This window comes from Kogia breviceps, chromosome 5 (assembly GCF_026419965.1).
Source record: "Kogia breviceps isolate mKogBre1 chromosome 5, mKogBre1 haplotype 1, whole genome shotgun sequence".
Taxonomy (NCBI): domain Eukaryota; kingdom Metazoa; phylum Chordata; class Mammalia; order Artiodactyla; family Physeteridae; genus Kogia; species Kogia breviceps.
This window is the reverse complement of record NC_081314.1, coordinates 101977698-101994780: the sequence shown is the minus strand read 5'-3', so window position 1 is coordinate 101994780 and position 17083 is coordinate 101977698. Positions and strand designations below refer to the sequence as shown.

At 38.3% G+C, this 17083-nt stretch overlaps 1 protein-coding gene across 49 annotated transcripts in view; it reads right to left on the bottom strand.

Annotated features, from left to right (window-relative positions):
* Window positions 1-2218, bottom strand: part of ABI3BP (ABI family member 3 binding protein) — a 285160-nt gene extending 282942 nt beyond the window's left edge. For 47 of the 49 annotated variants that reach the window (XR_010840794.1, XR_010840796.1, XR_010840793.1 and 44 more), the window contains exon 1: window positions 2024-2190. Coding sequence is in view for 46 of the 49 variants with exons in the window: in XM_067034748.1 (XP_066890849.1) it covers window positions 2024-2102 (79 nt within the window). In the remaining 3 variants the exon portion in view is untranslated. Of the gene's footprint in view, window positions 1-2023 lie in introns of all 49 variants that reach the window. The other 2 variants (XM_067034765.1, XM_067034795.1) reach the window with 2 other exon arrangements.
* Between the last annotated feature and the right edge of the window lie 14865 nt (window positions 2219-17083).

The window sequence follows — 17083 nt, the reverse complement described above, 5'->3', positions numbered from 1 at the left end:
AAATAAGCCCCTGGCAAGATATAATAGCTATTCCACTAGAAAAAGGGCTCTTCATCAAACGAGTTTGGGAAACAATGGGTTAAAAATGTGGGATAGTTTTCTTTACCGAGAAATTTTCAGAACCTGTCAAGTTCTAAAGTCTGTTTTGACTCTACCCCAGAACAGAAAAAAAGCATGAATGCTCCCCAAGTAATTGATGGGGAGAAGATGCCTGCCCCAAACCCCTTTTGAGGACGGTATACCTATTCCTGGAATGCAGTTTGAAAAAAGGCAACTTTAGCTAAAAGAAAGTCCCTTGGTAGCTTCAATGATAAAGAAAAAACTTAGCATTAGAGACAAGGAGACTTGCCATTTATTTTATAATTATATTAATTTGATAGTTTTTTTTCAAATTACTGAACCTATGGATATTTTTTTAAATTACAAAAGAAACCTGGATTAAAATACTTCAGATTAAAGTGCAATGAACAAGACAAAAGTTTCGTGGCTGTTTTTGACAATTTTTTTTTACCATAACAAATAAAGGAAAATTGTGTCAAAAGATTTGCATCTAGTGATTGCAATATGATAATTAAAGCATTTGGAATTTCCAGAAGTCTGCAGTCACCAAATTATGGCTATCATCCCTACACAGTAAATACAAGGTAAAATAAAAACATTTGTAGGTATTAAACCTGAGAGAAACTCCAGACTTTTCTCAGATGGTGGGTCCTTGTTAAATATTTTAGCAGTAGGAACAGTTAATTCTGAATGCTTGTGGCTCATGACTGATTTATTTAAACACTTTTACTATGATCAAGAAACAGAATACTTGATAGAAGAGAAAGATCTAATAGTGTATATTTTTATTTTATTTTATTTTGCAGAGCTACCTTAGAGTTGAAAAGGTTTACTCAAGCCTTTTTTATTGCTTTTTATATCATCATGTGAAATATCAACTAGCCAAACCCTTCAGCCTTCACACTCTGGATTCAAGTTTCACTTAATACACGGAAGAGGAATGGTTTTCACTTGGGACAAGAGGATCTTGGAGCAAACTACCCAGAGGGAGGACCTAGCAGGATCTTTGGATATTCTGACCTGAACAATCTTTCTTTCCGACTCTATGCACAGCAGGGTTTTGACAAGCTCATGGCTCTGCATTGCCTCTGATATTTTCCATCATAACTGTATGAAAATTCCAGCCTGTTTTTCCTAATCCTGCTGACTACAGCAGTCTGCAACCATAAAAAGCCTTCACAGACCTGAAGTTGGCTTAGAAAAGTGCCTCTGCAAAGGAGCAAAAAAATACATTTATGTTCAAAGATAGGAGAGAGGTGAGCTCTTGTTTTGGTGCTGGTGGGCTCAAGAGATTGTTTTTAGCATCTAAATTAAGACATTTTCATTTTCTTCTGATGACATTTATAAACAAAATACCAACACTAAAATGAGAGCAATTTAGCCAGGAAAAGGAGTGTCATGTCCAGCAGATCAAACCCTCTTCCAAATTCCACCAGAGAGAAGTGTCCATATATCAGCACATGACTGTTCTTTGTTGGTGTGCCCTGCCTAGAATCCTTCAGCCTCCAAGCTAACAGGTATGTGTGAGGTTTACACAAAAGACTCTAGGTTTCAAATTAGCTTCTTTTAAACCTTCAGCTAGCACTGATTTAGTCTCTGAGGAGGGGGATAAAAACACCAAACAAGTCTTTTCAGCAGACTATATAATACCCATCTATACAATACAATTCAATATACAAATACTGTAGTTGAAGCTATACCATTCAAGCTACTGTGAACATCTGCTAAATCTAATAAGAAGTTGGTTTTCATCTTTTGCAATAAAGAGATCCAACTGAAAAGTAGATAGAGGGGGGCATGGGGAAGCAAAAGTTTAAGCTACTTCTCCACACATTTGATCTGACTCTCTGAGAAGAACTCTATTCCCCCCATCTGGCAAAGAAGATCACATTTAATACCAACATTTAAAAACTAGTATCTTTTAAACATTATTTTGAAAACACAAAACATCAGAGCTACTTGCCTTTTGGCAATTTCTGTGCATTTCCCAGAGCTAGTGCAATACTTCCACAGAGAAGTAGACACCCCAAGCTGGAGAGCATGTTGCATTTGCCACCTCACACGGGGAGTGATGCTGGTGGGAGTCCCGCAACCCTGGAGCTGCATTTAAGTGGACTGTCTCTCAGTGACAGAGGGCGGCTGCACTTAGCTATGCTGTGGGCTTACTCACAGGGGGTGGAGACAAAATGACATCACACCCTTTCCCACACACACATAAAAAAAAAACACGCACAGCAGCAAAAACATATCATCACATTTCCTGCTAGGTTGTAACTGTCTGTCTGTTCTCTTCCCTCTATGATATAAAACTTGAAATTATGGTCAAACTATATTTATGAAAGAAAAGGTATTTGGGCAATTTTGAAACATGTGATGAACTCCTTTTAAAAATCCAGAAGAGACATCTTTAAAACCATTGGGAAGTTAAAAATATAAAATGAAACCTTATTAGGAAGGAAACTGCTTTTAATTATCTGGTAAACCAATCCAATTCTTCTTTCAAAAGGGAGTAAGCTCATAAAAATTCACTTTGAACTATTTTGAAGTTCCAATATCATGAGAAACTTTTAAGAGTAAGTCATTGGCTACACAGCTATTCATTATATATAATACACATGCATGCATACATAGATATACACACATATATTTATTGGGTTGGCCAAAATATTCGTTTGGGTTTTTCCCGACTGATGTTACAGGAAAACCCGAACAAACTTTTTGGCCAACTCAATACATATGGATATTCTATAGATGTGGAGATATAGAGAAATCACTATCGCTAATTGATCCCCAGCTCTGGGACAGGCTCTGTAATAGTGTCTTTACCTACATTATTGCATTTTAATCCTCACAGTGACTACACAGGAGATCTTGTATTATCTCTGTTTCACCAGTGAGATAAAACTGAGCCTCAGAGAGGTTAAGAATCCTGACCAAGCCAGTATATTCTAATGGTTAATAATTTGGATGGGCTTTGGAGTAGAACTGGCTGGGTATAAACTTGGATGCTATGTGCCTTTGAACAAATTTCTCCGTCTATATCTCATCAACACTGGTTACGTTTAAGGGCTTGCTCCATGCCAGGCACTGACCTGATCAATTCACATCTATTCATATGTATTCCTTAAAATAACCTAGGAGACAGGCATTGCCATCACCCCCATTATACAGAGAAACTGGGCATAGGGAGGTTAAATGAAAGGCCCAAGGTCACGGTGCTAGTAAGCAACAGACCTGGCATTTTAATCAGACAATTTAACCCCAGAGCTTCCACTCTTCATTACTACACTTTAAATTCAAAAATAGATACGACAGTACCAATTGCACAAATTTTGTAGCAGGACTTTTGGACAGTACTTAGCATAGTGCCTGGCACACAGGAAGCATATCATAAATGATAGTCAATGAAAACAGCAAAAATAATGACCATAATACATCCCCCAATTAAGCAGAACTATGATTCTAACCCAGGTACATCCACCTCCAAAGCCCATGTGTATCCTCTCTCCCTCTACATCACATGACCCCAAATACAGGCATTGCTGGAATGACTGGGTTAATAAAGCACTTTAAATGTTGTCAGTACATTTAAATCAACTCTTTGAAAATAGCTTATTTCACGTGGTTGCTGTAGCTGAACCAAAACAGTAAAAGGGAAATGGAATAATGGTGGTCCAATGAAATTCTAGTCAAAAAACTTACTAAAAGAAAAAAGACACACTGAAGAGATGGCCCCATCTTCCAAATAAAGCGTGAGAAGGCACATTGTTAAAGTCATTTAGAGCTGGCCCCGGCTAAGCTTCCAGCACAGGAATGCTCTGGCACTGGCTACGAGGGGATTGGGTTAGTTAACAGGTCTTTTTCGTCTCTAATTTTTTACTTGAATAGGCAGCTCTCTCAAACCCCCAGTTTAGACATTCATCCAGCTGGCACTGCTGATTCTACTTCTATATCCATTGCCATCAAGTTAAGCCAGTGAGGCCACTATGCTAGCAGGAAATGACAGGGGTGTTTTTTTGACAGGGGTAAAAAAGAGCAGAAATATTGGAGGGGTGGGGGGAAAAGCTGGTTCTTCAAAACAGTGTGAGAAGCCGGCCGGAAGGTTAGGTAATGGAATTCAGGAATCAGTGTCTGCTTGGCCTGCGGGCTAAATCAGGTCTACATTAGCAATTGTTATTTGCAGATTGGTACTGACTGGGGGCTAATTAAACGAAGGTCAGTCTCTGATTAGTATTTTGTCAGAAAAAGTTGGCTGCATTACTATAGCTAGTGGGACAGTGAACATCCATTGAAGACCCTGAAAGTATAGAGGTCTCCTCAGATCTGGAAGGAGGCATGTCCTAAAGAAACGGACCACGTCAGAGAAGGCATTTTACCTTCTCAACAAACAAAAAGTTTTCTGTCATGTCAGAGTCTCAACCCCAGGAGGAGGTGGACAAATAGTCCAGAAGAACTGTTAAGGGCCTTGCTCATAGAGGAAAACATCAGGGCTGTGGTCATGTAACCATTGGAGGATTTAAGGCCCTTTTTTAAGGAAGAATTACCTTTTGCCTGTGGGTAGATTGGAGAAGACAATTGTCGAAAAATTTGCACACACACACACACACACACACACACACACACACACACACACACACACACACACACACACACACACACACACCCGTACATCTCCCAGGTGTCTCAAGAGAGTATGAAACCTAAGTCCTGGTTCAAATGCCTCTGCAGGCACCTGTGTCTGTATTTACCTGGAAATACAGAAATGTGAAGCTCTATTTGTGAGATATAGAATCTCACATTGAAAAATGGTGTTTTACACATTTATTCAAAGTCCATAAGAGTGTATAACACCAAGAATGAACCCTAATGTAAGATATGAACTCTGGATGAGGACAGTGTGTCATCGGAGGTTCATCAGTTATAACACATGGTAAAGCCTCTGGTGGGGGGATGTTGGTAATGGGAGGGCCAGGGGCATGTGGTATATCTCTCCGTGTGTGGGAGCCAGAGGTAAGTATATGGGAAATCTAAGTACCTTCTGCCCAATTTTGCTGTGAACCTAAAAATGCTCTAAAAAAATAAAGTTTATTACCAAAAATTTTTGTTGAAAGAACATTTAGGAAGAACTTCTGGAAAATCACATAAACTATATTTGTATTTTCCCTCTGTTCTGTGAAGGCAGGGGACCATGCCTGTTTTTGTCTATCACTGTACCCAGTGACTAGAATCTTTTAAGAATACCGTATGTTAAGATGAATACGGGTCAAATGAAGCAGAATCCCTCAATTCCTCCATATTGTCTAAAGGTATCAAGCCAGAGAAAGCTAGACTATGACTTGGAACGTACGATTGTTGGGGAAGGGAGGTAATTCTCCAAGAGTCTCTCACATTTCCGGATGTCCTATGAGAAGAGGCACTGATTCCCTGTGCTCCAGACTACCTTTTCAATGATGTTGCTACAGCAAACAGCCTTGGAAGAGAAAAGTTTGTTTACTGATTCATGTAATAAAGATAATGTCTCCCTCTGGGGCAAAGGGAACATATGCTCATTGTCTATTATCAAAGATTCAAGTTCCCTAAGCTTGGGTTTCCTTTCTTGTAATACAACCTGTGGCATGTTTGTAGGTATCACCTGTACCTCTTGGTGTGGTCCTGTGGAAACTGGGGCTCCTAGAATGAGCACAGATGCTGATATTCAGGCTACAACTATTGCTGGGAGTAAATGACTGTCCTTTGTCTTTGACCCGGCATCCTTGTGTCTCCTGCCAGTATCCGTGAAGTGTGCGGGCTGGCTTGCACATACGGTCAAACCCCAACCCTTCACAATTCTTGACTTTAGCATTGACCCACTCCATAATATTTTGTTAGGTAATCTTTGGTATAGTGCCATTACCTACATTCAAGTTCACAGTAAGAATCAGCCACGAAACTATCGTGCATAGTTAAGAGTGCTGCCGACGTTACTTATTAAATCATATAGTACCCTCTTTAGAAAAGCTCTGGGGGAAAACCTCTGTTCTTTATGTCCAAAAAAATGTAATTTTTTTTCTGATCAGCTGCATTTATTTTGTGACATTGTTCTCTTTTTGCATAGACCGTTAGAAAACCAGAGCCAAATGTGTCCCCCACCCATATTAAGTTCATATAGGCCTTTGCAGTGCACATGTTTTGACATCATCCCTGGCTTTTTTTTAACCCCACCCTTTTTTCTTGCTTATTTTACTTAGAGTCGTTATGTGGTTTTGTAAGTTGCTTTCATTTTTTTCTGGAACAAGGTGAAGTAATAAACAAACTCCCCACACTGGAGTTATGTCAAAAATATGTGTCAAAATAGGTGAAGTGGGAATCTGGGAATGTGCTCTCTGCTTTCCTTTTCTACACAATAGTAAGCCCTGATGGAATTCTGGTACAATGATTGTAGAGCATACTTTCTTTATTTATATTTTCTCCTTGGGAAAGTGGGCAAAAGGCAGGAGGATGCCCAGAACACTACTCGTACTTTTCCATCATTTTATGTTTGGCTTTTTAAGTGTTGAACATTAATTCCATTATTTGAAATGAGACTTCCACTAAAACTCATCAGTCTTTCAAAATTTGCATGTAAACTCTGTGCAGTCATTTTACCCATCCGTTCACACTTTTGAGTTTCTCATACGTAATGCCCTATGCTAAGAGATTTTAAAAGGCTTATAGATCTACAACTAAAAAAATGCAAAGAAATGCTGTGGGTTTCTAGGGGATGCTAATAAAAATAATTTTTATTCTGACTCATATTTGAAACTGGAAACCCAGTGTCCCATATTTTCAGCCCAAATATTGTTTCTGTAATTACAGTACTGAATGAGACTCATGATCCAATTGGAGGAGAATCCTGCTCCAGTGGGGGTACATATGACCAGAGCATGAAGTTCTTTTCCACAATGCTTTTTTGGCACAGGAAAGTACAGCCCTTTAAATGCCTAAGTGATGTTTGCAGATCATTCTTCAGTCTGTCTGAATCTTGACTAGATATTTGGCTTCATAGCTTTGAAGAAATTAGCAACTTGTATTTATAAAAAAACTGTAAAGAATTCTTTCTTTTTATTAAGCTGGAAACAGGCTTCTTTAAGACCTAAGTTGTACATCTCTGAGCTCTGAAGTTTGCCTACCTTATTTTGTCTGAATTCTGCTTTCTTTGTGGAAGTGCTGAGTACTGAGCTGAGCTTGTGCAGGTGAAGGAAATATCTCCCACCTAGGATTTAAATGATATAAAAATTGAGGGAGTCAAGTGCTGAGTGGGGAATACAAATTAGTAAACCAGAGAAGGGACTCTGAAAAGGAGGATGTGCCAGAGGAGGGTCCCTAAAGTAGAGTACAGCATCAGGGAGTTCAAGAGCATGAGAAACGTAAGGAGGCAGCAGAAGGTAAGGCAAGTAGCATGGTGGTCCTGGGAACATACCCTAGATAGGAGATTTTGCCAGCAGGCTGACTTTTATACTTCATTGCATGTGGTATATGAGAGGCCTGATGTGTACTAAAGCCTGGGATGAGACAGCCATGATCATGGCCTCCTAAACAACAGAGTCTGGATCTTTTTAATTTATTGTTTAATGGAAGTGCTACTTCTCTGGACACTTCCCAACTTCGTCACATTGTTTTTAGGTGTGACAACCAGGTTACAAGCAGAGTTAATTAAATTCTTTAAAGATATTGCTAAATTGAGGTTGAGAATTACATTGTGGAGTAAAGTCTCTATGAGAGGATGAACAGAAATAAGGAAATGGAAAAAAAGGACCCCTTTGAAGACAATTTGAGGCCATATCTCCCCCCAGGATATGCATTTGTGGGTCCTTCTGACCATAGCTACCACTGAAATAAAGTATAGAACAGTATTCCAAAGGGAAGGACACATTCTAAATCCAATTAGAAAAATACACCCTGAGGAGGGGGACCAAGGAGGTGGAGTGCAAGGACATGTAGCTCAACTCCCCTCACAATGCATCAAAAATACTTCGACATGTGGAAAATTCTCATGGAAAACTAACGAAATTGGGAGAAAAACTCCTATACAACCAAAGCTGCAAGAAGGATCTCCACGTAACCAGGTAGGACAGAAAAAAAGGCATTGGGTTGGGATCTGCATCCCTGGGAAGGGCCACAAGGGTGGACCCTCTCCCTAGGGAGCAAGTAGGCCGAGGCTGAATCTGGGTATCCCAGTCCTGGGGTCCTGCAGGGAGGAAATAGGCCCGCTTACCTGCTGGGAAATCCACTGAGACAGATAAAAGGACTGGAGAAGCCTAGACTCTACTCTCAAGGAGTGTGTGTGTGTACTGTTTTGCTGACATTCAGGACAGAGGCCTCGCCACACTTCTCAATCCAAAGGGACAAATATACTGGCCCCAATCACTGCACGCCACAGCCTAGCATGAGATCTGGGCAGAGACTCAGTGTAACTGTGCAGAGACAGACAGGGGTGCCTGGGGTGTGATCTGGGCAGAGCCATAGAGGCCAATGTCAGTGAGTACACTGTCAGTGCATACACTGGCAGCATCACAGGAGCATACGGTGGCTAAACACTGATTACTGAGCAGACAGACCCTGGGAGAGGACTCATCTAACTACACAGAGAGCCCAGAGGGCCTGGGGTGTGGTCTAGGAGGAATGACAGCCATTGTCAGTATGTATGCAGCAGTTCATCTCCCAGTGAGAGCACCCCAGCTCCACCAACCCTACACTGCAGCTTTGGGTTAGATCTGGGGCAGACAGGTCCTGGGATAAATCTGCCACAGAGGCAGCCCAGTTCTCAGGAAAGAGAGCAGCCACCTCATTTCCTGCAGCCACAATGCCCTGACCCCCAGCCTGAGCCTACTCCCCACGATAGCCTTGAACTAGATCTTGGATGAACACAACAGAGAAAGGGAAGCAAACGTAGGCTGCTTCTGAGCAGAACCATGAACACCTGCACAGGTGGCACATAGTTTGCTGTGACTGCAAGGGCCTTACTTGTTTCAGCAATCACCTCCTTCAAGGCAAGACACACACCCAAGAGCAACAGAACCTGATCAAGCCTAACCCTCAGGGCTTCTCCTCCAACAACTGGGAAGCAGACTGCACCCCTGACAGGATAGTGACAGCCATGAAGCCCTACCTCACATCCAGCACAGGTTCCAGATACTACAACACCAACCATACCTATTATGAGGGGGACACTGACAAGCACACCCTGAGGAAAGATATGACTGGTGTCTATACCAAAACCAGCCCTCACACCAAAGACATTGGACACACACAGTCTACACAGGGATGCTCCCACATAAAAATACCACTTCAAGACCACAGTACATAACTGTTTCTCCTAAATTCAGAGACAGAGGAAGTTAAGTAAAATGAAAAGGCAGAGGAATCACCCCCAATTAAAAGAACAAGAGAAATCCCTAAAAGAACAGATAATGAAAGAGAGTTCACCAGCCTACTAGACCGCAAGTTCAAAAAGGAGGTAATGAAAATGCTAACTAAATTGATAAAGATTATTGATAGAAATTCAGATCATAGTAACAAGGAACTAGAAACTAAAAATAAACCAATCAAAATAGACAATTCAATTGCTGAGATAAAAATCAATCTAGAAGCAATGAATAGCAGACTAAATGACATGGAAGAATGAATAAGTGATCTAGAAGAGAGAATAATGGAAATCACACAATCAGAACAGTAAACAGAAAGACAAATGAAAAAAATGAGCAACATATAAGACATATGGGATAATATAAAATGTGCCAACCTATGCATAATATGGGTTCCAGAAGAAGAGAAAGAGAAGGAGATCAAAAATGTATTTGAAGAAATTATGGCCAAAAACTTCCCAAACTTAAAGAAGGAAATAGATATCCAGGTATATGAAGCACAGTGGGTCCCAAACAGAATAATCCCTAACAGAACCACACTAAAACATATAATTAAAATGGAAAAAGTTAAAGAGAGGATTCTGAAGGCAGCAAGAGAAACACAAAGAGTCAGTTACAAGGGAACCCTCATAAAGCTATTAGTTGGTTTCTCTGCAGAAACTTTGCAAGCCAGAAGGGAATGGCATGATATATTCAAAGTGCTAAAAGGGAAAAACCTACAACCTAGGATATTCTACCCAGCAAGATTATCATTTAGAATAGAAGGAGAGATAAAGAATTTCTCAGACAAGCATAAACTCAAGAATTCAGCAATAGTAAATCTAACCTAAAATAATTACTAAAGGGTCTTCTCTAAATAGAAGAGAAGAAAGAATCTACAGGAAAGGGAAAATCACAATAGGAAAGGCAAATATATAAAAGGATTGAAAATCACTTAAATAAGCATGTACATAGATTTAAAAACAATCAAAAATTATAAAAGTGATTATAACTATAATTAACAGTAAAAGGATAAGCATGAGGATGTAAAATAGGACATCAAAATCACAAAATATGAGGGAGTGGAGTATAAAAATGTAGATCTTTTAGAATGTGTTTGAACTTGAATGATTACCAGTTTAAAGCAAGTAGATGCAGTTAAGGATCAACATACATGAACTCTGTGGTAACCACAAATCAAAAATATATAATAGTTCACAAAAAAACAAAAAGAAAGGAATATACTACAAATATACTACAAAAGAAAATCATCGTACCACAACAGGAAAAACATAAAGAAGAAGAAATGAACAAAGAAGAATGAAAAAAACAACTGGAAACAAAGATTAAAATGGCAATAAGTACATACCTATCAATAATTACTTTAAGTGTCAATGGAAAAAATGCTCTGATCAAAACACATAGAGTGGGAGTTGGGATTAAAAAACAAGAATGTACAAGATGCTGCCTACAACAGACTCACTTCAGGGCAAAAGACACACACAAATAGAAAATGATGGGATGGAAAGAAAGATTTCATACAAATGGAAATGACAAGAAAGCTGGGGTAGCAATACTCGTATCAGACAAAATAGACTTTAAAGCAAAGCCCATAAATAAAAACTAAGAAGGCCATTATATAATGATAAAGGGATCAATACAAGAAGAGGATATTATACTCATTAACATATATGCACCTAATATAGGAGCACCTAAATATATAAAGCAAATACTAACAGACTTAAAGGGAGAAAATGACAATAATACAGTAATAGTAGGAAACTTTAATACCCACTGACATCAATGGACAGATTTTTCCAGACAGAAAATCAATAAGGCAACAGAAGTCCTAAATGACACAGCAGACCAGTTGGACTTACTTGATATTGACAGGACACTACATCCAAGAAAACTAGAATATGCATTCCATTAAAGCACACATGAAAGGTTCTCTAGGACAGACCACATACTAGGTCACAAAACAACCATCAACAAATTTAAGAGAACAGAAATTATTTTAAGCATCTTTTCTGACAACAATATGAAACTGGAAATCAACCACAGAAAGAAAAACGAGAAAAGAACAAACACATGGAGACTAAACAACATGCTACTAAAAAACCAATGGGTCAACAATGAAATAAAAACAGAAATCAGGGATTTCCCTGGTGGCACAGTGGTTAAGAATCCACCTGCCAATGCCAGGGACAAGGGTTCAATCCCTGATCTGGGAAGGTCCCACATGCCATGGAGCAACTAAGCCCATGCACCACAACTACTGAGCCTGAACTCTACAACCCACGAGCCACATCTACTAAAGCCCGCGCACTCTGGGGACTGTATGCCGCAACTGCTGAACCCACGTGCTGCAATTACTGAAGCCCACACACCTAGAGCCCATGCTCCACAACAAGAGAAGCCACTGAAATGAGAAGCCTGTGCACCACAATGAAGAGTAGGTCCCACTCACTGCAACTAAAGAAAGCCCGGGCACGGCAACAAAGACACAATGCAGCCAATAAATAAATAAATAAATAAAATAGTAAACATTTTTTAAATTAAAAGAAAAAACAGAAATCAAAAAGTACCTTGAGACAAATAAAAATGAAAACAAAACCTTAAAAAAACTATGAGACACAGCAGAAGCAGTTCTAAGAGGGCAATTCAGACCTTCCTCAAGAAAGAAGAAAAAATCTCAAATAATCAACCTAACCTACTACCTAAAAGAATTATAAAAAGGAAGAATGAACAAAACACAAGGTCAGCAAAAGGAAGGAAATAATAACTACCAGAGAGGAAATAAATAAAATAGAGATTAAAAAACAATAGGAAAGATCAATAAAACCAAGAGCTCGTTTTTTTGAAAAGGTAAAAAATCAACAAACCTCTAGTCAGGCTCACCAAAAAGAAAAGAGAGGACTCAAACAAACAAAATAAGAAATGAAAGAGGAGAAATAACAACTAATACCACAGAAATACAAAAAAAAAAAAATCATAAGGGAATACTAAGAATAATTATATGCCAATAAATTGGACAACCTAGAAGAAATGGACAAATTTCTAGAACCATACAGCCTGCCAAAACTGAGTCAAAAAGAAACAGATAAGCTGAACAGACCAATCACTAAGTGAAATAGTCTGTAATAAAAAAACAAACAAAACTCCCTGCAAACAAAAGTCCGGGACCAGACAACTTCACTGGGGAATTCTACCAAACATACAAAGAACTTAGATCTATCCTGCTCAAAATATTTCAAAAAATTGAAGAGGAAGGAACATTCCCAAATTCATTCTATGAAGCCGCTATCATCCTGACACCAAAGCCAAACAAAGACACTACAAAAAAAGAATACAGGCCAATATCTTTGATGAATATAGATGTAACAATCCTCAACAAAATATTAGCAAACCAAATCCAACAATATATAAAAAGGATCAAACACCATAATCAAGTTGGATTTATTCCAGAGTTGCAACGATAATTCAACATACACAACTCAATCAGTGTGATACACTACATTAACAAAAGAAAAGACAAAAACCACGTTATCATCTGAAGAGATACAGAAAAAGCATTTGACAAAATTCAACATCTATTCATGATAAAAACTCTCACCAAAGTGGGTATATAGGGTCTATATCTCAAGATAATAAAAGTCATTTATGACAAACCCACAGCCAACATAATACTCAACAGTGAAAATCTGAAAGCCTTCCTGCTAAATTCAGGAACAAGACAAGGATTCTCACTCTTACCACTTCTATTCAACATAGTATTGGCAGTCCTAGCCACAGGAGTCAGACAAGAAAAAGAAATAAAAGGTATCCAAGTTGGAAAGGAAGAGGTAAAACTGTCACTATTTGCAGATGTCATGATACTCTGTATATAGAACCCCAAAGCCTCCACACAAAAACTATAAGAACTAATAAATGAATTCAGCAAGGAAGCAGGATACAAGATTAACATACAGAAGTCTGTTGCATTTTTTACACTTTCAATGAAATGTAAAAAAGAGAAAGTTAAAAAAAAAACTCATTTAAAATCACATCCCAAGAAAAATATCTATGAATAAACTTAACCAAGGAGGTAAAAGACCTATATGCTAAAAACTATAAAACATTGATAAAGGAAACTGAACATGATTCAAACAAATGGAAAGATATCCCATGCTCTTATTTTGGAAGAATTAATACTGTTAAAATGACCATACTACACAAAGCAATCTATAGATTTAATGCAATTCCTATCAAAATACAAATGACATGGGCTTCCCTGGTGGCGCAGTGGTTGAGAGTCCGCCTGCCGATGCAGGGGACACGGGTTCGTGCCCCGGTCCGGGAGGATCCCACATGCCGCGGAGCGGCTGGGCCCGTGAGCCATGGCCACTGAGCCTGCGCGTCCGGAGCCTGTGCTCCGCAATGGGAGAGGCCGCGACGGTGAGAGGCCCGCATACCACAAAAAAAAAAAAAAAAAAATACAAATGACATTTTTCACATAACGAGAACAGATAATCTGAAAATTTATATGGAACCAGAAAAGACCCAGAATTGCCAAAGAAATCCTGAGGAAAAAGAACAAAGCTGGAGGCACAACCCTTCCAGACTTCAGATTATACTTCAAACCTATGGTAATAAAAACGGCATGATATTGGCACAAAAACATACATATAAATCAATGGAACGGAATAGAGAGCCCAAAAATAAGTCCACACACCTATGGTCAATTAATCTTCAACAAAGGAAGCAAGAATATACAATGAAGGGCTTCCCTGGTGGTGCAGTGGTTAAGAATCCACCTGCTGAATCAGGGGACATGGGTTCGAGCCCTGGTCTGGGAGGATCCCACATGCCACGGACCAACTAAGCCCATGCACCACAACTACTGAGCCTGTGCTCTAGATCCCGTGAGCCACAACTACTGAGCTCATGTGCCACAACTACTGAAGCCCATGCACCTAGAGCCCATGCTCCACAACAAGAAAAGCCACTGCAATGAGAAGCCTGCACACCTCAATGAAGAGTAGCCCCCCACTCACCACAACCAGAGAAAGCCCGCACGCAGCAACAAAGACCCAACACAGCCAAAAATAAATAGATTTATTTTTTTAAAAAAAGAATATACAATGGAGAAAAGATAGTCTCTTCAACAAGTGGTGCTGGGAAAGCTAGACAGCTACATGTAACTCAATGAAATTAGAACACTCCCTCACACTGTATACACAAATAAACTCAAAATAGTTTAAAGACCTAAATATAAGACATGACAACATAAAACTCCCAGCAAAGAACATCAGAAAAACATTCTTGGACATAAATCATAGCAATATTTTCTTAGATCTGTTTCCCACCGCAAAAGAAATAAAAGCAAAAAGTAACAAATGGGCCCTTATTAAACTTAAAAGCTTTTGCACAGCAAAGGAAACCATAAACAAAATGAAAAGACAACCTACGGAATGGGAGAAAATATTTGCAAACACTGTGACCAACAAAGGGTTAATATCCAAAATATACAAACAGCCCATACAACACAATACTGAAAAAACAAACAACCCAATGAACAAATGGGCCGAAGACCTAAACAGATATTTCCCCAAATAACATACAGCCGGCCAACAGGCACATTAAAAGATGTTCAACATCACTAATTATTAGAGAAATGCAAATCAAAACTACACTTAGGTATCACCTCACACCAGTCAGAATGGCTATCATCAAAAACTCAACAAATAATAAATGCTGGAGAGGGTGTGGAAAAAAGGGAATCCTCCTACACTCTTGGTGGGAATGTAAATTGCTGAAGCCACTATGAAAAACAGTATGGAGTTTCCATTAAAAACTAAAACTAGAGTTACCATATAATCCAGCAACCCCACTCCTGGGTATATATCCAGAAAAAATGAAAACTCTAATTGCAAAAGATACATGCACCCCAATGTTCATAGTAGCACTATTTAAAATAGCTAAGACCTGGAAACAACCCAAGTGTCGATTAACAGACAATTAGCTTAAGAAGATGTGATATATATATATATATATATATATATAATGGAATATTAGTCAGCCACAAAAAAGAATGAAATATTTCTACTTGCAGCAACATGGAGGAACCTAGAGAATATTACACTTAGCAAAGTAGTCAGAAAAAGACCAATACTCTATGATATCACTTATATGTGGAATCTAAAAATAATACAAATGAATCTATATACAAAACAGAAAGAGACTCACAGACATAGAAAACAAACTTATGGTTACCAAAGGGGAGAGGGAAGGGGGAGAGACAAATCAGGACTATGGGATTAACAGATACTAACTACTATACATAAAATAGATAAGGAACAGAATTTACTGTATAACACCAGGAATTATATTCAATTATCTTATAATAACCTATAACCGAACTTATAATCTGAAAAAAATAACTGAATCACTTTACACCTAAAACTAATACAATATGGTAACTCAACTATACTTCAATTTAAAAAAAAGAATAATTCAGGGGGAAAAAAAAGTAAAAAAAAAAAAAAAAAAAAGAAAAGAAAAAGAAAAATACACCCTGGTACCAAAGGAAAACATGTAGTAAATTGGTCTAAACTGAGAATAATAAATTCAGAAGGTGACAGCTTACAATAGATGAATAACTCATGTATTTAAAGTAACAATCACTAACAAGGACAAAAGGGTACAAAATTTCAATTTGTGATGTTCTGTGTTTTGACTTTGTGACACTCTATTTTCTAATCTCTATTTCTACTCCAGCTTATAAACATTTGTGTTTGAAGTTAAGGAAAAAATAATAATTTGATGTGATAACTAAATGCTTTAAAGAAACTGCAAAACTAAGGTTGAGAATTACATCATGCAGTAATGTCTCTAATGAGAGAATAAACAGAAATAAGGAAATGAAAAGAAAATATTTCCTTGTTCTACACTTGAGCTTTCCAGTACAGTAAACACTAGCCACATGTGATTATTTAAATTTAAATGAATTAAAACTAAAAGTTCGGTTCCTCAATCACACTAGCCATATTTCAAGCACTCAGGAGGTCATATGTGGCTTGTGGTTACCATATGGGACAGCATAGACAAACCATTTCCATCACTGCAGTTCCATAGTATAGCATTGATCTTGACCTCGTCAACTAGCATCAAACTCTACTAGTGGCAAATGACAAACATTCATATTTGGAATGAGTAAATCAATATATTAATTGATTTAATTAATGAAAGACTGAATTAATAAATCACTCTCTTTTGGCTCTTTATCTCTCTTTTCAACATAAATATAATATGCTTTTATTATTTGTCTTTGGTAAATTTCAACCGATATGGGACGTTTATTCTCAAAATGAGAAAGTAACTAAGGGGGACAAAGGATTTTCACCTATAAATTTACAGTTCTTGAAATGTCAGGGAGCCAGGACTGCGAATGTAATCTAGGGTTGCTGACAGGATATATCAAAGTGGCCCAGCCACTGTTGGTTGGCAGCCCTACAGTCATTCTCATCATCCTTTTTCTTCTCTAGGAGAACTTGCTCATGGTAGAAGATGGCTTGGAAGGGCTATGTGAATAAATTTAGCTAATAAATTTTAAGGAGATTTTGCCAATGTGCTTCTAGCAAATATATATGTATCTGATGAAAAGAAACTTATGAGAAAGA